Source organism: Bactrocera dorsalis, chromosome 4 (genome assembly GCF_023373825.1).
Source record: "Bactrocera dorsalis isolate Fly_Bdor chromosome 4, ASM2337382v1, whole genome shotgun sequence".
Classification (NCBI taxonomy): Eukaryota; Metazoa; Arthropoda; class Insecta; order Diptera; family Tephritidae; genus Bactrocera; species Bactrocera dorsalis.
This window is the reverse complement of record NC_064306.1, coordinates 3515203-3539581: the sequence shown is the minus strand read 5'-3', so window position 1 is coordinate 3539581 and position 24379 is coordinate 3515203. Positions and strand designations below refer to the sequence as shown.

At 34.9% G+C, this 24379-nt stretch overlaps 7 protein-coding genes across 10 annotated transcripts; 4 read left to right on the top strand and 3 right to left on the bottom strand.

Annotated features, from left to right (window-relative positions):
* Positions 1–5959: 5959 nt before the first annotated feature.
* On the bottom strand, positions 5960–6764 carry LOC105232004 (40S ribosomal protein S12, mitochondrial). Its single transcript, XM_011213553.4, has 2 exons — positions 6549–6764; positions 5960–6472 (listed from the first exon to the last, which is right to left on the bottom strand). The coding sequence occupies exons 1-2, from the start codon at positions 6598–6600 to the stop codon at positions 6081–6083; spliced, it is 444 nt and encodes a 147-aa protein (XP_011211855.1). The 5' UTR covers positions 6601–6764; the 3' UTR covers positions 5960–6080.
* Positions 6765–6981: 217 nt separating this feature from the next.
* On the top strand, positions 6982–8666 carry LOC105232001 (uncharacterized). Of its 2 annotated transcripts, none has more exons than XM_029552790.2 (7): positions 6982–7205; positions 7266–7400; positions 7466–7607; positions 7683–7869; positions 7938–8159; positions 8213–8464; positions 8534–8666. In XM_029552790.2, the coding sequence occupies exons 1-7, from the start codon at positions 7146–7148 to the stop codon at positions 8664–8666; spliced, it is 1131 nt and encodes a 376-aa protein (XP_029408650.1). In that variant the 5' UTR covers positions 6982–7145. The 2 variants fall into 2 exon arrangements, with proteins under 2 accessions (XP_029408650.1, XP_019847986.1); XM_019992427.3 differs by having other exon boundaries at positions 6989–7205; positions 8531–8666.
* LOC105232003 (mediator of RNA polymerase II transcription subunit 22) lies at positions 8667–10398 on the bottom strand. Its single transcript, XM_011213552.4, has 3 exons — positions 10160–10398; positions 9090–9191; positions 8667–8978 (listed from the first exon to the last, which is right to left on the bottom strand). The coding sequence occupies exons 1-3, from the start codon at positions 10272–10274 to the stop codon at positions 8761–8763; spliced, it is 435 nt and encodes a 144-aa protein (XP_011211854.1). The 5' UTR covers positions 10275–10398; the 3' UTR covers positions 8667–8760.
* Positions 9203–11482, top strand: LOC105232002 (ADP-ribosylation factor 4). Its single transcript, XM_011213551.4, has one exon. It carries the CDS (start codon positions 9535–9537, stop codon positions 10123–10125), a length of 591 nt encoding a protein of 196 aa, XP_011211853.2. The 5' UTR covers positions 9203–9534; the 3' UTR covers positions 10126–11482.
* On the top strand, positions 10776–11482 carry LOC109579952 (uncharacterized). Its single transcript, XM_019992368.3, has one exon. The coding sequence runs from the start codon at positions 10817–10819 to the stop codon at positions 11399–11401; it is 585 nt and encodes a 194-aa protein (XP_019847927.2). The 5' UTR covers positions 10776–10816; the 3' UTR covers positions 11402–11482.
* Positions 11483–11631: 149 nt separating this feature from the next.
* Positions 11632–21474, top strand: LOC105232000 (acid phosphatase type 7). 3 transcript variants are annotated; one of them, XM_011213547.4, is made up of 5 exons: positions 11637–11935; positions 12976–13133; positions 13380–13723; positions 13780–14338; positions 14396–14726. In XM_011213547.4, the coding sequence occupies exons 1-5, from the start codon at positions 11797–11799 to the stop codon at positions 14525–14527; spliced, it is 1332 nt and encodes a 443-aa protein (XP_011211849.2). In that variant the 5' UTR covers positions 11637–11796; the 3' UTR covers positions 14528–14726. The 3 variants fall into 3 exon arrangements, with proteins under 3 accessions (XP_011211847.2, XP_011211849.2, XP_011211846.2); XM_011213545.4 differs by lacking the exons at positions 12976–13133; positions 13380–13723; positions 13780–14338; positions 14396–14726 and adding exons at positions 16073–16236; positions 16312–16655; positions 16722–17822 and having other exon boundaries at positions 11632–11935; XM_011213544.4 differs by lacking the exons at positions 12976–13133; positions 13380–13723; positions 13780–14338; positions 14396–14726 and adding exons at positions 19854–20367; positions 20451–21012; positions 21089–21474 and having other exon boundaries at positions 11652–11935.
* Positions 21475–22209: 735 nt separating this feature from the next.
* LOC105231999 (claw keratin) lies at positions 22210–23337 on the bottom strand. The gene is made up of 3 exons (XM_011213543.4): positions 23187–23337; positions 22834–23050; positions 22210–22770 (listed from the first exon to the last, which is right to left on the bottom strand). The coding sequence occupies exons 1-3, from the start codon at positions 23196–23198 to the stop codon at positions 22394–22396; spliced, it is 606 nt and encodes a 201-aa protein (XP_011211845.1). The 5' UTR covers positions 23199–23337; the 3' UTR covers positions 22210–22393.
* Positions 23338–24379: the final 1042 nt, after the last annotated feature.

Sequence of the window (24379 nt, the reverse complement as noted above, 5' to 3'; positions counted from 1 at the left end):
CACACTCTTCCTTTGACTGTTGGCCAAGTGGGCGTTGCTCGCCTATGAAAAGGTATAGTATGAAGATCTTTCAGTTATGATACACATGAAATATGCAGTTTTGTTCGTTTTTTCCTCAACAATAAACACACAAAGCTGAGGCGTAAGAAAGTAGCAAGTCAGTTGAGGCAAAACAAATTGACACTTCCGCAAATTCATACATGCAGACATATTTACATAGTAGGTGGGCAAACGGTGGATCAACGTTGGAGGTTTACGGTTTATTGTCTTTAACGAGAGGGAGTTTTTTTATTGTTTTTGTGAAATAATTGTTTCAAAACAACTAAAAGTATATCCAAGTTGAAGATTCGATGATATTTTATACACAATTTATTTGTGAAAGAGAGGGTTGGATTCCGAAACAGACTAAAAATAATTGATGTTGATGTTGTGCAACAGCATTCATGGTTCTCCAAATAGTTTTCAAGAATACTGCAGCGGTGATCCATTTCGAATAGCTTAACGAAAAAGATGCGTACTACTTTTCAGACTTCAGTCTAACAATCACGATACCTCTGATTATTTTCGATTTTTTTTTTTTCAATTTTAAAATTATTGATTAAAAAATTTTTAAAAAGGTGGATGACAGTCTGGTTGACCCCTTTTTTCCCCGGTCATACTCCCTTTAGCAAGTTAATGCGATTCTTCCAGGTTCGCGCTTCTATATTTCGCTACCGAGAGATCTGAGGTTTTGCACTGCGACCTATGGTCTATTGTGCCTTCTTCTATATGACATATGGATATAAAGGTCCAGCACTCTGAACAAGTCCAGGAGCTGGTATGGCGCGATGGAGATAATGTGATCCAAGGCTCTTGAGCCTGCTTCTACAAATTGCTGGACAATCTTGAATCAGCTGTTCTGGAGTTTCCGATTCCATGTCGCAAACCGGCAGTTTGCACAAGATGAATGCCTATGTTAGACAAGAGCCTGCAGTGCCTAGTACAGAGCGCGACAAGAAGACCGAATTTGTCCCGGGGGAGGTTAGTCATATCCCGAAACCTTGCTAGGTGGTAACCTCTCAATAGCAGTTTAGCATGGCGCATTCCTGTTGCCTGCTGCCAGTGCCGTTTCCTCCCCATTCTCTCCTTCATGCGGAGCAACTCCTTTATGGTGTGGGACACCACCGCAATGCATGGTTTTGGTCCCATCATCTTGGAAGCCATCGCAGAGTAGGCTAGTTCGTCGGCCAGCTCATTCCCGACTACACCTTTACGCCCCGACATTCAGATTAGGTGCAAACAGATTGCTAGCAATGAAACAGGTATTTCTTCTTTTAAATAAATTGTACGAAATAATCCACCTCAGAACTAGGAACTAGATAAATCAGCGCAGTAACAACGGTGTTTTAAAATCACCTAAATTCGTTCCAAAAGAGTAGAGGCGCTAAACAAAAATGTCTATGGCAGGCAGTAAGCTGCGTAATTTAAATGTACTCACATACACAAAAATCAATATCAACCCCATTTAACTATCCGAACATTCTTGCCGCATATGACGCCATTTTTACATAACAATCTTACAAAATATGTCCGACGTCATATCCAGGCTGGAAGGAAAATCATGCGTAAACACACAACAATTCCTCCCCTAACGTCTTCTTAAGCATAAACAACAACAAACAGCCAATCAGCGCGAAGTAAGAAAGATCGAAAGTGAATTTCACAAAATTAGAACATTTAATAGAGCGCGATGGCGTAAGCGTCATGCAACCCCTATACTTTATTTAATGAAACTAGTTTTTTTGTTTTCGATTTAATCCAAGTAGAATATGAACATATATACTTTTTGTGATCACTTTCTGATGCGAAATTTGGCCAGCTGTGTCTAAAAGGTCATTAAGCTTTGTACCTAACATTGATACTGCAAAATTTCGACGTTGTGTAAATTAAAGAAGTTGCAATTTGCAAAGGGTTACGTTTCTAAATGTCATACATCCTACATACATCCCTTACAAACACCGTCAATTTAATGCAAGTGAATTGATTTTATCATTACTTTAGTTTTAGCATTTGTGCTTCTCTACGGCTTAAATTTCCCTACCCTTGTAGGTTTGAACATAAGATGGGTGCATGGGTTCACTAATTTATGAAGTGTAGAGTGGGGTTCTGGCCAGCTTTGTAATTAAACATGTATACATACTGCCAGATAAACCCTTCGGCTAGTTTCGAAGGTGGGAAAAATGTTTATGTCTGAATACCTGGAATGACGAACCGCAGCGGTGACCATAGAAAATGTATGTACATGTATATATGTACATATATAAATGGCCAACATCTGTATATACGCCAGCTAGTTCCTCATTTTTGATGTAAACGCGAAAAAAATGTCGAAACCGCCGATTTCGTACTACTATAGCATATACAAATGTAGCTGTCATACAAACTAAGTGATCAAGATCTAATATTTGTATTGAAAACTTTTTTATTTGTGAAGGGTATTATAGCTTCGGTGTAACCAAAGTCCTAATTTTTCTTTGCATAGTCTATATCTAATGCAAATAATAATATTCTTTTAAAAATCAGCGTCTTCTGTCTTAAAATATTACTTAAACATACAATTTTTTAATCTCTTCCTTTCAAAGACCGGAAACATTTTCTTACATTTGTATAAGTACGTCCTGTACACCACTCATCTACCATACATGCCCATTCATAACTCCGTACCTCATTAGCAAGTATTTTGTAGCTTAAAGCCGACGAAATGCCAATTAACCACTTTGTGGTTTATAACTTCAAATCCTTGGTTAGGTCAAGTGATGCTCCCAAAACAAAACAAAGCAAAACAAAAAGTACGAATTTCAAAGCAAAAAATTGTCTTGAGCCAAGAAATAATTTCCTTACTGTTGCGCATGACTGCCTAACAATACACATTTGTCTGCAAACGTTGAAACATTGCTCTCAAACCAAATCTATGAATGCGGTAATCCGCAAATTGTACGGCAAGCATAAAGAGAGAGTATCGAGCAAAGAAAAAAAGGCCACAAAATAATGATTGTAAATAATACCATAATGAAGGCAAAATGTACAATATGTACGACAACAAGTTATAACTCCATAAAGAAGTCGAGACGTTGTGCAGATGATACCTTATTTATTGTGGCGTAAAGATTTGCCTTTGATATGACAAATGTGTATCTATAATGTCTAAATATTTTGCAAATTGTAAGTAAATTCTATAAACCGGATATGTATTTTACAAACGTAGAATTTTCTGCATATATAATTGCGCCTTATTAGTAAAAGTAGAAGCGTAATAAAGTATTGGTAAATAAAAATAAAATATTTACAAGAGTAGTATTAAGTTTCATTATTATTATTTTTTTTATTATTTATTACTATTTTTTATTATTATTTTTTTATTTTTATTATTATTTATAAACTTTTGCAACTTATATAAATATCTATTTTCAAGCTTTAATATAAATAAATACGGTGAAATAATACATTGCTTGTGAAATTATCACATTTCAAAAGCAATTGATAAATGCATGCATCAATTTGAAAGCTTTAAATAATAAACATGGTAAATTATTACGTTGCTTGTGAAATTGCTACATTTTGCAGCCATATTGCCAATTTGCATACTTACGTTAAGTGGCTTTGAAACTTTCCTTGATTGTTGCTTCTGTAACCGTTTGCTTGCAAATACACGAGCACCGCCATTTTGCGAACACATTTGGCAAGCTAAAATGCAAGGATCTTTTTATACATTTCGTATTTTATTAATAAAAGATTTTTGATGATTATTTCATGCATTTACAAATGCAATGAGGCCACTTTTTGAAGAAAACACTATTTTACAACTATATATGCACTTTATTTAACACTTTTCACATTTGAAACACACCTCACCACCACCCACTAGCACGAGATTTTCACTATCATATTACACGACACTACATTTATTTACACTACCGCAAATAGCAACAAAAGTTGCATAAATTACTAAACTCTACACTTCTTTAAACTATTTCACACAAATTGTTGTTTAAACACCGAAATTCAATTATTAAATTGTGCTACATGACGAACACTTGAAAGTACTTCAACGAACGAAAACTAGTTCCGGTCACTCGGCATTAGTGATGTGGTGTATATCGATAATTGATGTTTTAAACGGTATTCAAATTGGTTAACATAAAGAATACGTTATAAAATTAAAAAGTGCATATAAAAGTATGCGCTTATATTATTTCATAATAATTGCAATAAATAGTATTATTTTTAACACAAATTGGAAAAGTAAAAAATAATTAGAATATCAAAATAAAACGCTTAATCAAATAAGTACTTACGTGCAAAAGTGTAACGTAGAAAAATACCATTTTCCTGTTTGGTTCCAATGAAAAAAGGCCTGTGGCATACGCGTGGCCAACAACGGGTTACAATTTCTTGTGGTATGCACAAATGCGTCAAAAATCACCCCAAAACGGCAGGTGGTAATTTGGGTGAGCAACATGCCGAAACGATTACTATTTTTTATATATAGAATAATGACAAAAATATATAAATAATCCGCCATATGTCCCTATTTTGACGAATTCGTGCCTACAAATATTACAATAGAATTTATTTTGTACAGATTTAATCGCAAAACTGATCGATCTTTGTTATGGCAGAAGTAGCATATGTATGTACGTAGGTGAGTATGTAGCGCCTACTAATTCATATACATAAATATATGTATGTATGTATATAATAAAAATAATAGAAATGATACTAACACATAATATATAATTTCTGTAACGTTAGTATAGTTAATTACTAATCGACAAAAGACAACAGCAATCGATTATCGCACATCCGTAACTAAAATTGTAGAATATTCAGTTAAGCAGCGGAAACAGTGAGAAGCAACAAAGCGGATATTAAAATCGGAAATATACGTTTCTTTAGCTCCAATTAACATTAGTTGTAGTTATTGCTAAATGTGTTAAAAAGTAGAAGTTTGTTGTAGTGTTTTGGAATCAATGTGCAGTGTCCACTTTGCAAAGTTTGCAATTTATGAAGCAGTTGCATTTCTAGCCGTCAACCGCATATAAATCTATAACATTGTATGTAAGTACGCATATATTCTTTAACAATATACAATATACAATATGAAATCGTACATGCATATTATGCTGCACACCCACACACAAAAGATTTTAATCAGTTGGCCCTTTTTCCGCTTGTCATTGCAACATTTGTGCACAAAGGGTCAGACAAACAATGCCAAACAATACTGGACGTCAGTATGGTAACCAATGGTCAATAATCTCTGCACGTACACAAAATACTTAATGCGTAAATGTATACGTATGTACGTTGTAGTTGCAGAAAAAGTATGGATTAACGTTAGGTATTTAATGGTCACAACGAATATCGCCCGCGATTGATATTGAAATGATAATAATTGAAAAGGTGGTAATTTATTACAGGTGTGCCCGAAACTTATAGGAGCTGGCAAACATAAGTTTATGATCATTTTGTTGGTAAAATATAGTTTTAGGTTAACATGGTCGTTGAGACTAACATAAAATTCTTTAATTTGCATACATTCCGAAGGATGCTGTGTCCTAAGTCATCTCATTCAGCATTTATTGAACACATTACGCTTTTTTCGCTTCGTTATCACTGTAATTATTTTATTTAGAGTCCAATTCAAAAATGTGCCCCATCATCGTTTTAATTGCCGCTCAATCCTCCGTCCCCATCAACTGGATCGCATGCTTAGCACGCGCGGTAAATAAATCCCTCGAAAATTAAAATCAACGCGTGCCATACGTAAATAGTGATTTACCCCTACGAAAAAAGCAGCCGCCTAAGGAAAATAGGTAAACAATAAAAGGAAAATAGTGATGCGCGAAAAACGCTAACTCATCCACTGAGCATACATATATTGCTCGAAAAAAGGGTTGAAGATACATAAAAATATACGTTTATATACATATTTTTACAAGAAGTGTGACCATGTTTATTTTGTTAAAGGATATTTTATTTCATATACATATCGTCACATTTAAAAGGAAAATAAGGAAAATAGGTTCCACCACTTTTCTTCACTTTTTGATAACGTGCGCCAAATCATATACGCCGCGTACGCATTTCAATTTCACACCAGGCACATCTTGACACCGGCCTACACGGCATAACACAATGTTGTGCTCTTGTAAGTTGTGTCCCTCGCCGGGTATATAAGCGAGCATTTCTTTACCGGTAGATAAGCGCACGAGCACGCATTTCCGATTAGCGGAATTAGGTTTCTTCGGTTTTTTGATGAGTGTCTTAAGGACAACACCTTTCGCGAAAGGTTTGCCATCAAGTGGTTGTCGTGGTGGACGCGTTTTATAATGTGGACCAGTGCGGTGCATTTGGTTTAAGGACGCCATACGATAGGTCGGCTCGAACAGGCTGCCACTTTGGATAGACTGCAATATGTTGCCATTGAGCACTAAAGAAAAAGCAGATTTGTTGATATGATTAAAACTAATATTTTGCAACTAAAAGCCCATGTGTTATCCACAAACCTTTTTGTGACAACTGTTTCGTAACACTGATTGTTTGCCGCAGGAAGTTCATTATTTCTCGGGTAATTGTTAAAGGTAGAATAACAATCTACAATAATTTATTATTTACAATTTATTAACAATATACTTTTATTCAAGAAAATGTATTTATTAAACAATTCAACATAAATACACCACCCAGCTGAGATAACCGAGTGCCATTAGGAAGATTCTTCTTCTTACAAATGAAACACTCGCAATGACTTGTTGTTATTACAATATAAACAAAAAAAATTACCTAGCCTATATTAATAATTTTTTATTATTATTATTATTTTTTTTTTTTAAGTTGGCGACATAGTAATAAATAAAATGAATTAAATTACAATTTATTTATTCTGTTATATGCGTACACTGTTTTTCAAACTGTTTGAGTACTGCAAGGAACGTATTTTTTATGATTTACGTTCTCTGGTTCCTCTTTCCAAAACAGCTGCAAAAGGTTTTCGCTTGCTGTGATCTAGGCGGGTTTATTTAAACAATTGCAATTGTTCATTAATTTTTCTTGTTGTTGTTTTATTTGAATGAGTCAATTAGTTTATATAAAATTCAATAAAAATGAAATTTCTTGAATATGGCGAGGACTTTCTATTTGATGATATGCCAAAAGTCTATAACGTGAGTACTAGTACTTTTATATGTAATTAACTTCCAATTTAATAATGCATTTACTTAAAGCCTACACAGAAAGTGTTTATTACACGTCTATATGGCTTGAATCAACTGCTACTGCCGAAAAGGGTACCTAAAATTTATACAAGTAAAGCGATTGCTTGGCGAATGAAGATCCACTTCAACACAAATAAAGAGCAGGTCTGCACAGAATTATGATTTTATCGCATATCTTCTGAACTTATGTATATTTATTAAACATGTAGATACTAACAGATGATAACTTCGTCTATTTGGATCCTACAAAAAATCCACATATCCTGCATCTCAGTGATGAAAAGCGCGTTAAAGTTTTTGTGTTCGAAGAAGCTTCAGCAACACGCAATATGATGGTGCTCATACAGAAAGGTTTTTATTTGCTGAAACACTCAGCTTTATTTTGTGATTTATAACAATATGAGTTTATATGCCATGCTTTTATAGAGGGAAAAATTACACACTTGTACGCTGGCGCATGTGTTTTTTTACGCCAAATTTTACTTAACGATGTGTTCGTGTCGTGTATTAACACTGGTGTTGACAAATTATACATGGACTTAAAGCGTGCACTAATCCCATGTAACCCCAATGAGTTGAATGACATCATAGATGAATTGGACCGATTGCTACAGTAAATATATCTATCCATTTAATACCCAGCTATATTTAAAATTTAAAATGTGTATTAGTATTTTTTAGTAAAAGCAAAGTAATTATCAAAATTCAACTGCTGTTGGAGCCTTTTGGTAGCGAAGAATTTGTAGCTGAGTTGGGAAACCAGCTGCGTGGTTTAGTTCATCTCAATGACGCTTTCCTTAATTATAATGGACATTTTTTGTGCCTGGAGCACTTCCAGATGGACCCTGAAATGGCACGCATATTCGTTGAGCATGCGCCAAATAAGGAGGAGTGCGCGAAACAGTATATTTGTTGTAATTCAAAAATTATTATTTAATAATTTTCCTTAATTACAGCTGTCATAATTCCGAAATATTAGTTACTGTAAAGTTAACTATGGATAAACGCAAAAAAGATAAATCGAATAACTACTTCGAAATACATTATTCGCCTTTGCCGAGTCCCTTCAATTTAAAAGTGCTCGCTTCTGCTGTATATCCAGCACACATATTCGGTATAACATATGGCACTATGGAACCTCCAAGTCTACCCGAATATTTGCGTGGATTTTGCAGTGTACCTGGCGGGGGTCGTTTTCCGAAAAAAAGGTGAAAACGTAGTTAATATAGAAAAGCTACATAATAACAAAATATAAAAAAAATAATTGTATACAGCAGATTGCGTCCGGCTGATTCCGGCAAACCATTGCCACCAGAAAAGATTAGCCCCAACAAAGATACACCAGCACATTACTGCATACGCAAACAGAATTTCGAATATGTGGACGATGAAAGCAATGACGAGTCATAGTTTGCTAGTTAATATTGTTGATATTTTTCAATTTAATATTTTTGTATGGTAATTAATAATAGTTTGTATTTTGCACTTAAATATTACTTTATTTTCATTTAAATATGCTAGTATAATATTCCTCTTCGAGATCATACAAATCCATTGCCATTTCATCGCGTAATTTCATAAGTTTCTTATCGCATTCCATTTGTTTCGAACGGAATAACTGTGAGTTGTTGGTAATCGCCTCGTTGACGGAGTGAAAATCGTTTAATATTAAATACTGTTTAATATCTGATACAAGTTTCATGAGTGACTCTCCGGCGCGTACTGAAAGCAAGAAAGTAGTAATTATAACACAAATTATTTAAATTATCGTGTTAATTAATTTTTAGTTTTGTGTACTGTTACTTATTTATGGTAATATGCTTACGTGCTTACCGATATTCGCAGCGCGCACTTGCATTTCATAAGTGTCCTGCTCACATTGTGTCGTTTTAGAAATTTGAGAATCGCCTTCACCGCGTGCTAGTTTGATGATCTCTGAAAGAAAAACATTGGCAGGTTTATCAATGTAAAATTAACGAAGTTGTAACGAGTATATGCTCCGTTACTGTATATACCAATACTACAGTAATATATCAATAACATTCCATCTTATCATATACTACAGTTTACATATATGTGACTTTTGCAACAGCTGTTTATTGGTATAATGTACATTAAAAATTATATGTATGTGCGTACATCATCAACCTCAACACAGTTGTTTATAACCATATACTACCCTACCACAGAAATATAACACTTGTTTCGCATTCACAAGCCATTGCACAGTAAGCAGGCATAATTATTCAACGCCGGACTTTTCTGCAATAACCATCAAATGGGTGGTCGTTTAACGCATTTATTTGCACGTTGGTTCCCAAAAACTGAACCGGAGTTGCGTGTTGGCATGCTAGGATTGGATAATGCTGGCAAAACAACCATTCTATATCAATTGAAATTGGAACGGAACGTTGAGCCGGTACCTACCGTTGGCTTCAATGTGGAAAATGTGCGTTGTGGTAAAATGTTGTTAAATATTTGGGACGTTAGTGGCGATCGACCACGTACACGTACATTGTGGCAACATTATAATCATAATACGCGTGCAATTATCTTTGTGATTGACGCAACGGATATGCGTCGCTTGCCACGAGCTTTGGATGAGCTACGTTGGTTGTGGTGTCGCCCGGAACTGACCGAAGCTGTCTACCTTTTATATGCTAATAAACAAGATTTGCCAGGCGCCCTGGGAGCTGAACAGTTGGTCACAATACTGCAGTTGCAGACATTAACACAACAGTGGGCTATTCAAGAGTGTTGCGCCATCAATGGTATGGGTTTAAGCGACGGCTTACAACAATTACAGCAAATGCTTACGCATAACCGGGGCAAGAGACTTAGTGCAACATTATCAAATAAATTGTTTTAATTGTGTGCAAATTTGAGTTTCAAATCTGATTTACCTTCGAAATTCTCCAGCATGCTACGTACATCCTCCTTAAGACGTGTGTTGTATGATTTCAATAGTGCTTCCTTCGATTGTGGTAATGCCCGCACGCTGCTGGTATTGCTGCTCATGTTTAAAATATATAGTCACGTATAAATAATATCAAAATCAATGAAGTGCTATTTAGAAATAAAATCAAAAAACCAATTGGTGGAAGATATTCTATTGTTTTCCCTAAAAACCAAAACAAAACATTTGACAGGCTATATTTTGGAAGCCACTGGTTTTCTAATTGATACATTTTAACTGCGTTGCCATTGATTTCATCATTTATATTAGATTTCATATATTGTATGTAAAAGCTTTTACTAAATGGTTATTCAAGATTTCATTCTGATATGGTATTTTTGCTTTAAAGTGCTTCCGTTAACGTTATTGATAATATTCATAGCAAGCTTATTTTAATTATACGCTATAAAAGATTTTAGAGTCCGTATAATGAACCCGCCTTAATTTAACAGATTAATGTCAAAAGTGACAAGTTTGCCATAAAATATAACAACCTATCTAGACGCTATATAAAATTCCACTGCGCATGACTTTTATGACTTGGATGCCTATACTGATTTCTTTAGTATAAGTATATTCTGATTTATGCCTTTAGACTCGAAAAATGCTAAGTAAAAGTAAAATCTTGTGTTTGTACAGTTTATTATATATTTTAACAATGGTGTCGGCATCGAAATTGCCGAAAGAGGAAAGCCCAACTCAAATTTATCTCTTGGGATTAAATGACGCTGGAAAAACTGCAATTTTCAACAGTTTATTAGGTAGAAACTTTACTTTATCCCAACCAACAATCGGTTTTAATTTAGAGGAAGTAAGGTATAAGGATTTGAGCTTCTCTTTATGGGATCTTGGAGGTCAATGTAGATTAAGGGCATTATGGAAGCACTTTCTAACTGAAAATGCGAATGGTATAATATTCGTATTGGATGCAGCAGCTGGAAAAAAGCGGTTAGAACTGGCGTCAAAAGTGCTACACGAAACACTTCAAAAGGCTGTTATACCCGAAGAACTATTCCTACTGGTATTGGCGAATAAGCAGGATATGGATGACAAACTAAGTGCAGCAGAAATAGTAGATGGTCTAAAATTAGTAGGGATAAAATATGAATGGGAGCTGTTGGAGACCTCAGCAAAGCATAATACCGGTATTGTGGAGTCTTTGGAGCGCCTACATCAAAAATTTAACTAAAACCAAATATGAATTGATTTAAATATATGTTTATTATTATGTATATGTGTAAAATAAATGTAACTGAATTATGAAATTAAATTTGTTTCATTAATATAGTTACAGTTGTTTTTTTTTTTTTTAATATATATGTTTGCCATTTATTACGTTTGCTTAAGACGTAAGTAACGTAACATTGAAACATATAAAAATACAACACTGCGTGAAAGTTGACTTTTATTATGACTGTCATTTGTTCTCGTATGTTTATGTGATTTTATTTCGCTATTGGATTTGAAATAGTTTAGTTGTGTTTTCTCTGGAACTTTTGTGAACGAGATTTTAATCAGAATAAATAATATATAGTGCGCAAATAAATTAACTTTCTGCACTGCTATCCAAAATTATAGAACGCAATGCGTTCGTTACTATACGTTTTATTCGCTTTGCTAGCGAGTGTTACTGCGCAAAAGCTGGAGAAGATTAATACCATTGCGGATACTGTGGGCAAAGTATACCACTATCAGCCGGAGCAAGTGCATTTGGCCTTTGGTGGTAAGTGCAAACATGACAATTATCTTAGGATCTAAATGAAGGTAAAAGATTGTGCAAATAAATACATTGTATTGTACATATACATGTACATACAAACATACATATGTCATATATTTTTCTGGCATATTCTTAAAAAAGTTGGGATTTTAATAATAATTTATACATGTATAAATAAATAAGGAAAATTGTGAAAATTGCAATAGTGACTAATCATTTACAAGTGTTTCACATACATACATATGTACGAATACATTCATATAAAATAAAATTTTATTTAATTAAGCTAGGTATTCACCTTTTCAATTATTCCGTTGCATTTATTTAACATTTCACCTGTGATAACAATTGTAAGCGATTTTGTTTACGCTATTTTTTGTATTGTTTGGAAGGCATAAACACGGTGTATTTTTCAGTGCTTTTATCTTGATGTGTTGGTATTTTTCATAAGTAATTTTTAGTGTAATTGTACTATCATCATCATCAGTCTTATCACTAAATAATAAAGAAAATCTGAATTTAAAAATAGTGCATTGTTTGCTTTTTTGAAAGCTTTGCAATTCAGCAAAATCAAAATACTATACATTATATTACTCACAAAGGAATATTATACACATCATTCAGGAACATGATATGATGTTTGTAACCCAGTTTTTTAAATTAGTTATTTACACTTGACGCAAATTCGTAATTTGAAGCGTTTTTTATTGCTTACACTATGTGGCCTGTGGCTGATAAGCGGGCGTATGCCATATGGCGGGCCTCTATTTACTATTCGAGTGCAAACAAAGATAAGAAAACAATAGCAATGACCAACATTTAAAAGGAACAATGCAATATAATATAACAAAAAGCAATATGCATTTAAAAAGTTATCGTTACTCGTTTCCTTTATTTATTAAAATGCAGTTAAATGATAATTTGAAGAAATATATGTTTGGATTATAGAAATTCGCAAACTTTTATTAACACAATCAATATTTTAAAATTTCTTTGTTGCACAAGCAATCATGTCTTCTCTGTTTGCACTACTGTATTTACAGAAAAGTCTAATGAAGTTGTGGTAACTTGGTCCACACGCGACGATGCCATCGAATCCATTGTCGAATACGGTTTCATTGGCTTTACGCAACGCGCCAATGGCACTTCCCAGCAATTTGTGGATGGTGGGGATAAGAAAAAGTCACAATACATACATAGGGTAAAGTTACTACTGACATTTTTGATATTTGCTGTTCCAAACATTTTCTATCAAAGTAGATGAGCGTAGTGAAAGTGCTGCAGTTTGGTCACTTTGTGTGACCTTGCGTGCATAAACGCGTTTAGCGTCACTTACTCAGCTGCTTTACATTGCATTGTTTTTGTTGTCTTGTGTATAATTTGTTTGCATTTGATAAACCAAATATTTTTTTTTTCGGTTTCCGCTTTCAAATTGTGAACAAAATAGGTCTCGTTACTGAATCTTGTGCCAAACCAAACGTACGTCTATCACTGTGGTGGTCAATTGGGTTGGTCGCCGCGTTTCGAATTTCGCACTGTGCCCGCCGGTGACGACTGGTCACCCACTATTGCGCTGTACGGTGATATGGGTAATGAGAATGCGCAATCGTTGGCGCGTCTGCAGCAGGATACGCAGCGCGACATGTATGATGCTATAATACACGTCGGTGATTTTGCTTACGATATGAATACCGATGACGCGCGGGTAGGTGATGAATTTATGCGTCAAGTAGAAACCATTGCGGCCTATGTGCCATACATGGTGGTGCCGGGCAATCACGAAGAGAAGTAGTGAGTAGCAAAAATATTAGGAAAAAAAATTATATTATAAAAATATGTGCTTCCAGCAATTTCTCGAACTATCGCGCACGCTTCAGCATGCCGGGTGGCACAGAGAATCTATTTTATAGCTTTAATTTAGGGCCCGTGCATTTTATTGGCATCTCCACTGAAATGTATTATTTTCTTAATTACGGCCTAAAAACACTCGTTTTTCAATACGAATGGCTGGTGAATGATCTGCAAGAGGCCAATAGGCCAGAGAATCGTGCTCGCCGCCCATGGATAATTGTCTATGGCCACCGACCAATGTACTGTAGCAATGGCAACGGTGACGACTGCACGCATGCAGAGACACTCACGCGCGTCGGTTGGCCCTTCTTTCACATGTTCGGCCTGGAAGAACTTTTCTATGAGCAAGGTGTCGATGTAGAAATATGGGCGCACGAGCATTCCTATGAACGATCTTGGCCTATTTATGATTATAAAGTGTGTAATGGTTCGCTGGCCGAGCCTTATCGCAATCCATGCGCGCCCGTGCATTTGATAACGGGTTCAGCCGGTTGTAAAGAGGGACGTGAGCCATTCGAAAAAGATACGCCTGAATGGAGCGCCTTTCACAGTCAGGTGGGTAGTGTATGAAATTGAACTTGTTTGCATTTTTATTGTTTTGCGCATTCGCAGGACTACGGTTATACGCGCATGAAGGCCTATAATCGCACACACTTGTATTTCGAGCAAGTGTCCGACGATAAAAATGGTGCCATCATCGATGCATTTTGGATAATAAAAGACAAACACGGCAGTTATGTTTAATGTGGGGGTGTGTGACATGGTTTTAAGCATTTAGTGTGCGGAGAATACGTCAAAGTGGACGTAGAAGAAGCGGGGCTGCACAAAGCTCGTATATTAAAATACTTAAGCACAAATAGTACATAGAAAGCACAAAAAATATTATAGAATATTTTTATCAACACAGCATTTGAGAGATACAATCAGGGTTGCAAATATTATAACTAAAAAAATGAATTAAATGGAATTAAATTTTTAAATTTTCATAACAATTTTGAGAATTTAAAAATATTTGAAATTAAAAATTCCAATTTAAAAAAATTAGAAATTTTTAATTTTCAAAGAATTAATTTTTTTTAAATAAAATTTCAAAAATTAATTTTAAAATGTTTCATCTTCAAAAAATTTCAAATTATTAATTTTTATTCCAGTTTTGAGAATTTAAAAATGTTAAAATTTAAAAATTGAAATTTTAAAAACTTAATTTTCAAATTTCCAATTTTTATTTATAGTTTTGAGAATTTAAAAATATTTGAAATTAAAAATTCAATTTTTAAATTTTTTTTTTGAAAATAATTTTATTTAAGATTTTCGAAAGTAAAGAATATTTTAAGAAATTTAAAAAATGTATTATTATAATTTTTTAATGTATTATTTGCGATGCAGCCCTGGACACAATACACAAAAATTAACATTCCACTTTTTGTTTTAAAAGAATCGGCTTTTAACAGTATTAACTGAAATACGAAACATTGTACCTAGCAAATTATAGCGAATCTCTGTTTATTTTAAATGTTACCCTTTTTATTTTATATAATATCGATTATATTCTTATAAGCATAACCTTATTGGAACATACACGACATGAAGGTGTTTGTACCACTTTTACAATTTAAGTATACATTTTGTGTGAACAATTGTTTTAGAAAAATATCTGTATGATAAATTCTTTAAGTGTCAGTGGTATGTGGTTTAGTGAATATTTTGTAAAAAAAAAATTAAATTTATTCAAATATTGAATAAACGTTTCCTCCTGAAAAAATAAATATGATTTTCAACAATTTATTGGCTTTATAAGGGATATCTCAAAACTGAGGTGCTAGTTGGCGTATGAACATACGAACAGATGGACAGATATGACTAAATGGACTCACTAACTTCCGACAAGGACTGACCGCCATTCACAGTGGAGCCATCAACACCTTCACCGACTCCACCACCATCCATCGCATACATTAAGCTCGAGATGCCGCGAGAAACGAGACTGACCCTTGCGCAGCTTCGTTCTTGATACTGTAGCAGGTTAAACCCCTTCTTATCTAGAATTTATTATATACTTTATAAGGTCTCCAGTCGGTCCATACTTTTCAGTAACGATATGATGTCCGATAATAAAAATAATTAAAAAAAATTTAGTCTCGGCACATGTTACTATACTTAAATTCTTATGATTTCCGTTAGTATATAACGTTCTGCTCGGTACGATTTCAGCGTTTCTTAGTTTTCGAGTACATTAAACTTATTACGTAAATATCAAACACACTTTTTGCAAATATTTTGTTTTTAAAGAAACCACACGCGACATCGTTGTGACTTGGTCTACGCGCGACGATACTAAAGCGTCCATCTGCGAATATGGCCTTGACACGTTTGAGTTTGTGCAAAAGGCAACAGAGCCACCAAAAAAGTTTGTGGATGGCGGCAGCGCGCACAGCGCACAATACATACATCGTGTAAGTACATAATTGTTTTGACATTAATTGTCTCTACTGTGCCATTTTAAATATGTTTTCTATTCACTGTACCAGGTGACCTTGTCCGATTTGCAACCAGAAAAGCGTTATATTTACCATTGTGGCAGCAAGCTTGGCTGGTCGCCGCAATTTTGGTTCCGCACACCACCGACGCATGCGCATTGGTCGCCCACGCTAGCGATATACGGCGATTTGGGCAATGAGAATGCGCAATCTTTGCCGCGCTTGCAGCAGGACACGCAACGCGACATGTACGATGCCATTTTGCATGTGGGCGATTTCGCTTACGATATGCATTCGGAGAATGCCGCCGTTGGCGATGAGTTCATGCGCCAAGTGGAGGCCATAGCTGCTTATGTACCCTATATGGTGTGTGCGGGCAATCACGAGCAGACCTAGTGAGTGTTATACAAAGCAATATATCCATTATTACCACTTACATGTATTTCCATGCCACACTGTAGCAATTTTTCAAACTATCGCGCACGCTTTAACATGCCCGGCGGCACGGAGAATCTATTCTATAGCTTTGATTTGGGTCCGATACACTTTGTGGCCTTCTCAACCGAGCTCTACTACTTTCTACACTACGGCTTGAAGAGTTTAGTATCGCAGTACGAGTGGCTGGTGCGTGACTTACAGACCGCGAATCGGCCAGAGAACCGCAAAACACGTCCTTGGATAATAACCTTTGCACATCGGCCGATGTATTGCAGTAATGACAACGGTGATGACTGTTCGAAGCATGAAACGGTTGTGCGCGCTGGTTTGCCGGTCTTGCATATGTTCGGGCTGGAGCAACTGTTTTATGAGCAGGGCGTCGATGTCGCCATATGGGCGCATGAACATTGCTATGAGCGTTTGTGGCCTATCTATGATTACAAAGTGTTTAATGGCTCACTGGCCGCGCCTTATCGCAATCCACGTGCGCCTGTGCACATTATAACCGGTTCGGCGGGTAATAAGGAGGGGCGTGAGCCCTTCTTTAAAGTAATGCCCAAGTGGAGCGCGTTTCATAGTCAGGATTTCGGTTATACTCGTCTCAAGGCGCACAACGGCACACATTTGTACTTTGAACAAGTGTCCGATGACAAGGATGGGCAAATTATTGATGCATTCTGGGTTATTAAGGACAAGCATGGCAGTTATGTCGAGGAATAAGCGTTTAAAAAGACCTGGAAAGTAACAATAACAATAATAACAACGTTATAAGCTGTGAATGTTACCAAAAAATGGCTAAGGAGTTTTGCAAAAGCAAAGTCTTTGGTCAAAATCAATCTCTAATCTCAAAATATTACATATTTTTGTATTTTTTTATTATATATTCATGCATTTTATGACAAAAATTATCAAAATATATTTAAATATTGTAAATTATGCATTCCATTATTATATAAACGTTTTTATACAAAAATGAAAAACATTAAACGATGGCTGTGTGAAAATTTGCCTTGTAAGCGAAAATTCAAAAATTTAAAAATTAAAAAGAAATTGAAATTAAATTAAATTTTAGTGTGAAAAAATTAAAATAATTATAAAAATTTAAAAATTAAAATTAAATTAAAACATTTTAGTGTGAAAATATTAAAATAATTATAAAAAGCTCTCATCAGCATCAATAACATTTTCATCTCAAAAAATTAACATTTTTTCCAAAACTAATATAGCAAATATTATAGCAAAAGCAATGAACTTTTCTCTACCATATATTGTTTCAACTAAACTATCGTTTTTTGTTTTTAGGTTATTTGTTTTTGTCTATTTTTGTATTTTTTGTAGCAATTATTTCTTTTTTATTTTGTTAATTCTTAAATTTATTTTATTACTGTTAAATTTATTTATTTATTTTATTACTGTTAAATTTATTTATTTATTTTATTTTACTTTTTCTTTTTTTACTGCATTTAATTTTTTTACTTAATATACATATCTTGATTTTATTATTATAACATTTATTAATTTTTTATTTTATTTGTTTGCTTCTTTTGCATATTAACGTTTTTTATTTATTAAAAAATAAATTTAATTTTTTTTTATTTTTTTTTTTTAATTTTTAAATTTTGTTTTATTATGTTTATATGTTTTTACGGATAGTTTGTTCTTTTAATTTTTCTATTTTTTGTTTTTTTATTTATTATATTTTTTAAATTTAATATAATTATTTTTTTTATTTTTTCACTTATTTTACACATGTAACTCTGTATTTTCTAAATATTTAATATTATATTTACAAATATTTACATTATTTTATAATATTCAAAAATACTTAATCTCAATTATAAACAAATAAAAGCCATATTACAAAGCATATCGTTTTTCAAAAAAGGGTTGACTGTACCAAATAATTTTACTTTCCACTTATCAATCCAAATTAGAGAATTTTCATATTATTATAACATATCACACACCCAAAAGTAAACGTCTGTATGTACATATAAATGATATGTATATATAAATGATCAGCGTGAGCGACTGAGCCGATTTAGCCAAGTCCATTTGCTGCAAAAATGCGAAGTAGTCCCACAGTTTTTGAGATATCGATCTGAAAATTTTCACACGTTCTTTTTTCCACAAGAAGCTGCTCATTTGTCGGAACCGCCGATATTGGACCACTATAGCATATAGCTGCCATACAAACTGATCAATCAAGCTCAAGTCCTTGCATGGAAAACTTTTTTATTTGACAAGTTATAGGCAAGAAATTTGGTATAGAATTTTTATAAGGAAATATTACAATTCTCGAAAAAATTGTTCAGATCGGCTCACTATAGCATATGGCTGCCATACAAAGTCAACTGTTTTAATCAAAGATATTTCATATGTTGTTTTTATTATTATTGTTGTTGTCGTTGAAGTAGCATAAAATGTGCATACACTTAAATTATGCCACCTAGTCCTTTCCAGGTTTTTTATAAATCAAAGTTCGCAGTCCGTATCACATCATATGGTGTGAAGGGAGGTTATACGATTTGCGGTGATGGGCCATTTGAAGACAGTTATTTTTTTCACGCTAAGTTAACTGATCAGAAAACATGTAATTTTTTTTCGTTATGATATAATTTACCTTTATATGATGATTTGAGCAAGTGTGATGTGATGTGCGACTTTGCTATAAATACTTTTTGTAGTTGAGTATTATTTCATACAATGCATGTGTTGTTGTTGCTGTTGTATCAAAGATGTGTTATGAGTGCTGTTATTTATTTTTATTTTCTCCATTATATTTCATTTATGGCATTATGTTACGATTTGTAGCATACCTGGTGATGATATGATGTTATGTCATATGTAATGGTATGATGTGATGCAATGATGTGACTTAAATTTTTATGTTACGATTTGTAGCATACCTGGTGATGATATGATGTTATGTCATATGACATGCTGTGATGTGATGTAGTGTGATGATGTGACTTAAATTCTTTTCTGGCTTTATGAAAAATTTCTAACAACCCAACTTATTTTAACGCTTAAAATGCTTCTAACATGACCAGATGCCAATAATGTGTCTTTTATAGTGTTGTGATTTACCTTATCATACTTTTAAGTTCGAATGGCCAATCATTTACATACATATATGAAATTTCTTTCACAAGATAACCTCGCTGACATTGTTGTGACCTGGTCCACGCGCGATGCCACCAACCAGTCCGTCGTGCTGTACGGCGAAAACTACAGCGACGCAAAGAGTCTGGTTAACGTCACTGGCAATGCGCGTATTTTTGTCGATGGCGGCAAGAAGAAGCACGCACAATACATACACAAAGTAACGCTGCGTGATTTGAAGCCACAGACGCGCTATGAATACTCGTGCGGCAGTGATTTGGGCTGGTCTGCGCGCTTCAGTTTCACCACGCCGCCGGCAGGCAGCGACTGGCAACCGAGTTTGGCCATCTTTGGCGATATGGGCAATGAGAATGCGCAGTCGTTGGCGCGCTTGCAGCAGGACACGCAGCAGGGCATGTACGACGCCATCATACATGTGGGCGACTTCGCTTACGACATGGATACGGAGAATGCGCGTGTGGGCGATGAGTTTATGCGGCAAGTGGAAACGATTGCGGCCTATGTGCCGTATATGGTTTGTCCCGGCAATCATGAGGAGAAATAGTGAGTGTGCAAAGCGTTGCTGATATTTATATTTGTTAAATAATAAAAAATTCAATAAATATTTATTTAAATTAAATGCGCAGCAACTTTTCGAATTACAAAACGCGCTTCAACATGCCCGGCGAAAGGGACAGCCTGTGGTACAGTTTCGATTTGGGTCCCGTACACTTTGTGTCCTTCTCCACCGAGGTCTATTACTTCTTGCAATATGGTTTCAAATTGCTTACCAAACAATTCGAGTGGCTGGAGAATGATTTACGCGAAGCCAATAAGCCGGAGAATCGTGCGGAACGCCCCTGGATTATAACCTATGGTCATCGTCCGATGTACTGTAGCGACGAAAAGGAGTACGATTGCAATGAGAAGTTGGAGACATTCATAAGACAGGGTTTGCCGTTGGTGAAGTGGTTCGGTTTGGAGGACTTGTTCTACAAAAATGGCGTTGACGTGGAAATCTTCGCGCACGAGCATTTCTACACGCGTCTCTGGCCTATTTATGATTTCAAGGTGTATAATGGTTCGACCGCAGCACCCTACACCAATCCCAAGGCGCCGATACAGATCATAACCGGCTCGGCTGGCTGCAAAGAGGAACGCGAACCATTCTCCGAGACGTTGCCGGCCTGGAACGCCTACCACAGCAATGTGAGTGCGCTACTTTCAATGTCTCCAATTATTTTTTTATATGTTTTTCTCTGCTATAAATCTTTTCACGCTATAGGATTATGGCTACACGCGCATGAAGGCCCACAATCGCACACATCTGTACTTCGAGCAAGTTTCGGATGATAAAAATGGCGAGATTGTCGACTCGTTTTGGATAATCAAAGACAAGAATGTGGCTTACAATGAGTTGTGAAGGACATATCCGGTGGTACAATAAAGAAATAACTGTACTTTTGAAATTTGGCTGTAAAATGAGCTGCTGATTAATGAACAAACATATTTTTAAACAATGGACATTAAAAAAATGTACTCACCTAACTGGACCTTTTAATTATATCATGTAGTTATTTTTCGTTAAAAAAATTATTGTCTTAAATGTAACTTGAAAAAAAAAAAAAATTAGAAATGGTTTTATGCAATAAAAAAGTTTTAGTTAACAATTTGTTTTTTAATTATTTTTTTTTATTATTTTTTTAATTATTTATAAAACTTAAAACTACTTAAACTTTTTTTTATTTTAGCCTATACTTTTTTTTAACTTTGAAAAATAAATTATTATTAAATTTTAATTTTTTCTCTTTGAAAATATTTTTTTCACCTTAGTATTTTTTTTTTGGAAAAGAAGATTCATACCATTTTTTTAACTTAGTAAATTCATTATTTTTTTATTCATTGCATAAAAATATTTTTTTTTTTTAATTTAATATGTCATATTCATTGCTCAACTCTGTTTTTTAATTCTGAAAAAATAGAAATGTATGCATATTTACTTAGAAAAAATATTAACTTAGAAAAACACATTTTTTTTTAATTTTTGAAACATTTTTATCTAAGAAAAATATTTAATTTTAAAATAAAAAAAAACATTTTTTTTTCACCAAGAAAAAAAATAATATTCATTCCTCAGTTTTTTGTAATAATTTTTTTTTTGCTTAACTGTTTTTTTAATCTTTGAAAAATTATTAAAAAATTTTTTAACTTAGAAGTTATTAAAAAACAAAAAAATAGTATTTAAACCCTAGTTTAGTTTTTATTTTTAAATATTTTATTTTTATCATTATTATTTTTTTCATATAAACGATTCTTTTTAATTTTAATATTATTTATATTTATTTTTCAAACAATTTTTCTACGTGATTTAAATTTTTTAGACTTTTATAGAATTCTTATTCTATAAATTCTAATTAGAAAGAAAAACCTTCAATTTTTTTAAATAATAATACTTTTAATTTATTCTATTTAATCAGTATGCATTACAAAAATCGAAATTCTAGGCAGTACTCCGCGATCAATTCAGCCTTGTTCGAGTTTGCGCGCAACAAACGCATACGCTCAAGGTCCGTTTTACGTTATTACGACTTTAGTAGACTGTGCCCGAAATGCCCGGTCCATACTGATAGCCAGTGCCGGCAGCAACACCACCTACGGGCGGCACTACACCACCAGCATAGCCGCCTAAGCCCCCACCTACCACGCTGTTGGTGTAACCGCTGTAGTAGTTAGATGGATAATTGTAGCCCAAGCGCGAGTAAGGATAACCGCCACCGAAGCGTGCATTGTAGTATGCATAAGGGCTGCCATAGCCGCCATAAGGACCATAGCCAGCAGAGCCGTAACCAGCATAGTTGCCATAACCGCCGTAAGCGCCGTAACCACCATAGCCGCTGAGTCCACCTAGTCCAGCGGCGCCAGCATAACTGCCGTAACCACCATAGCCGCCATAACCGGAGGTGCCATCTTTAAAGTAGAAGAAAAATTAAATTTCTAACATTTTTAAGACGCAGTTCCAGTGTCGCCTACCCAAGCCGAGTCCGAGACGCGACGAATACGGATCCCAAGCGCCACCAATGTAACGTTTCTCTTGCTTATGTGTGTCCTCCAGCGGATTCAGGCTGCTGGCTGCTTCCTCCAGCTGCTCGTCGCCATTCGCGGACGCTGCTATCTCACTATCCAACGCGGTTTCGGCATAGGTTGTAGTTGTGATGGCGCAAATTGCGAGCAAAGCTGCGATTAAGGGCTGAAGGCGCACAGGGAAGGGAAAAATAAGCACAAGAAAACAAATACGAGTTAATTTTTGTAAATCCAGTACACTTTTTAGAGTTAATCCTTTATATTTGTGAACACAGTGGTATCCTTTCGCTTTCGACACTTACAGCGCACTTCATGTTTTTTATTCGTTTTACTTCGTTTTTTGCCGCACACGTAGAATTTTAGCACTTTCCGTTAGCTAACTACCTTTAACTGCGAATTCGAGTGACTGAATGTCGTTTGCCAGTTGCTTAACGGCTTTTATATCTGCTGGAAGTGGCTCTGTTGTTGTACGCTTGTCTGTTGGGGCGGCAACACGGCGTTTCTCAGACTTTCAAACTAGCCGCTTTGCGCATAAGTACGCCTTTTGTTGTTGTTGTTGACAAAATTTGTAATGTTTTTGCAATTGTTGTTGCTTATTTGACACGCCGAGGCGCAAATTATTTAGACGAAAGTTTTTGTTTTCCCATTTTTTTGGTGGAAATCAATTTTAGAGGCTTATTAGCAAGTAACGCATCGGCTTTAGAATCTCTGCCGCCAAAACTAGACTTGCTGATTAGTGCGTGTTTGCCTGTGTTAGTGCCGGCTTCCATTGAGCACACTTGACTAAACACATATAAAAAGTACGATAGATTCGAACCTGTAAATAGCTGAGCTTTGCAATCTATTAGAAAACTTGAGCTGGTAAAGTGAGGTTAGTTATTTCTGGAGACAGTCCTTGGCTGGATATAGTTTTCGATCCTATATGTCTTTGTCATCTCAGTTTCCTCCTCGGTACTTAAGTATATGTCGGATAAAGTAAAGTTTCTTAACCTTATATGCTCCAGAGTTCTCAGATCCGTTCTCCGAATTTATGTTCCGAATAAATAAAAGCTTTGTATTCTCAAAAAAGTGCTGAAAATCTTTTAGTGGGGTCTTATCAATCCCCTGTATGAGCTAAGACGTCAATAAGGCATAAAGTTTCCTGTCAAGCCAGAACAACTAGAAGACTTCGGAGGAAAATTTGTGCACAAAAAGACGCACCTTTTGTTTTTATTGTTTTACGCTTTGTTTGCGTGAGAATTTTTACAAAATCAGCTATTCCGACGGTCATGGGTTAGTGTAGTATTTCTGTGCATTGTAAATAGTCAAAACATTTCGTTTGTATGTATGATAACTGTTTACGTTTTACTAGCAAAACGTTTTGTAAACTTTTTTGAAATCAAATAAAACTACATGTTTCTAATTTGCTCAAATTTTCATACATATTTAACTGAAACAGCATATGTCGATATCTACACACACCCGCTCATGGCCGAACGTGTGCATTGCTGCCCTT

Coding starts and splice junctions, on each gene's coding strand:
- LOC105232004 (XM_011213553.4), bottom strand. CDS start 6,600: ATGAACTTCCTGCGGCAAACAATCAGTGTTACGAAACAGTTGTCACAA. Junction 6,473..6,548: donor GAAACAGTTGTCACAAAAAG/GTTTGTGGATAA, acceptor CTTTTTCTTTAG/TGCTCAATGGCAACATATTG.
- LOC105232001 (XM_019992427.3), top strand. CDS start 7,146: ATGAAATTTCTTGAATATGGCGAGGACTTTCTATTTGATGATATGCCA. Junction 7,206..7,265: donor ATATGCCAAAAGTCTATAAC/GTGAGTACTAGT, acceptor ATTTACTTAAAG/CCTACACAGAAAGTGTTTAT. Junction 8,465..8,530: donor GGTCGTTTTCCGAAAAAAAG/GTGAAAACGTAG, acceptor AATTGTATACAG/CAGATTGCGTCCGGCTGATT.
- LOC105232002 (XM_011213551.4), top strand. CDS start 9,535: ATGGGTGGTCGTTTAACGCATTTATTTGCACGTTGGTTCCCAAAAACT.
- LOC105232003 (XM_011213552.4), bottom strand. CDS start 10,274: ATGAGCAGCAATACCAGCAGCGTGCGGGCATTACCACAATCGAAGGAA. Junction 9,192..10,159: donor CATGCTGGAGAATTTCGAAG/GTAAATCAGATT, acceptor TTTTTCTTTCAG/AGATCATCAAACTAGCACGC. Junction 8,979..9,089: donor AGTGCGCGCTGCGAATATCG/GTAAGCACGTAA, acceptor TCTTGCTTTCAG/TACGCGCCGGAGAGTCACTC.
- LOC109579952 (XM_019992368.3), top strand. CDS start 10,817: ATGCTAAGTAAAAGTAAAATCTTGTGTTTGTACAGTTTATTATATATT.
- LOC105232000 (XM_011213544.4), top strand. CDS start 11,797: ATGCGTTCGTTACTATACGTTTTATTCGCTTTGCTAGCGAGTGTTACT. Junction 20,368..20,450: donor GGCAATCATGAGGAGAAATA/GTGAGTGTGCAA, acceptor TTAAATGCGCAG/CAACTTTTCGAATTACAAAA. Junction 21,013..21,088: donor GGAACGCCTACCACAGCAAT/GTGAGTGCGCTA, acceptor TTCACGCTATAG/GATTATGGCTACACGCGCAT.
- LOC105231999 (XM_011213543.4), bottom strand. Junction 22,771..22,833: donor GCGTCTCGGACTCGGCTTGG/GTAGGCGACACT, acceptor TCTACTTTAAAG/ATGGCACCTCCGGTTATGGC.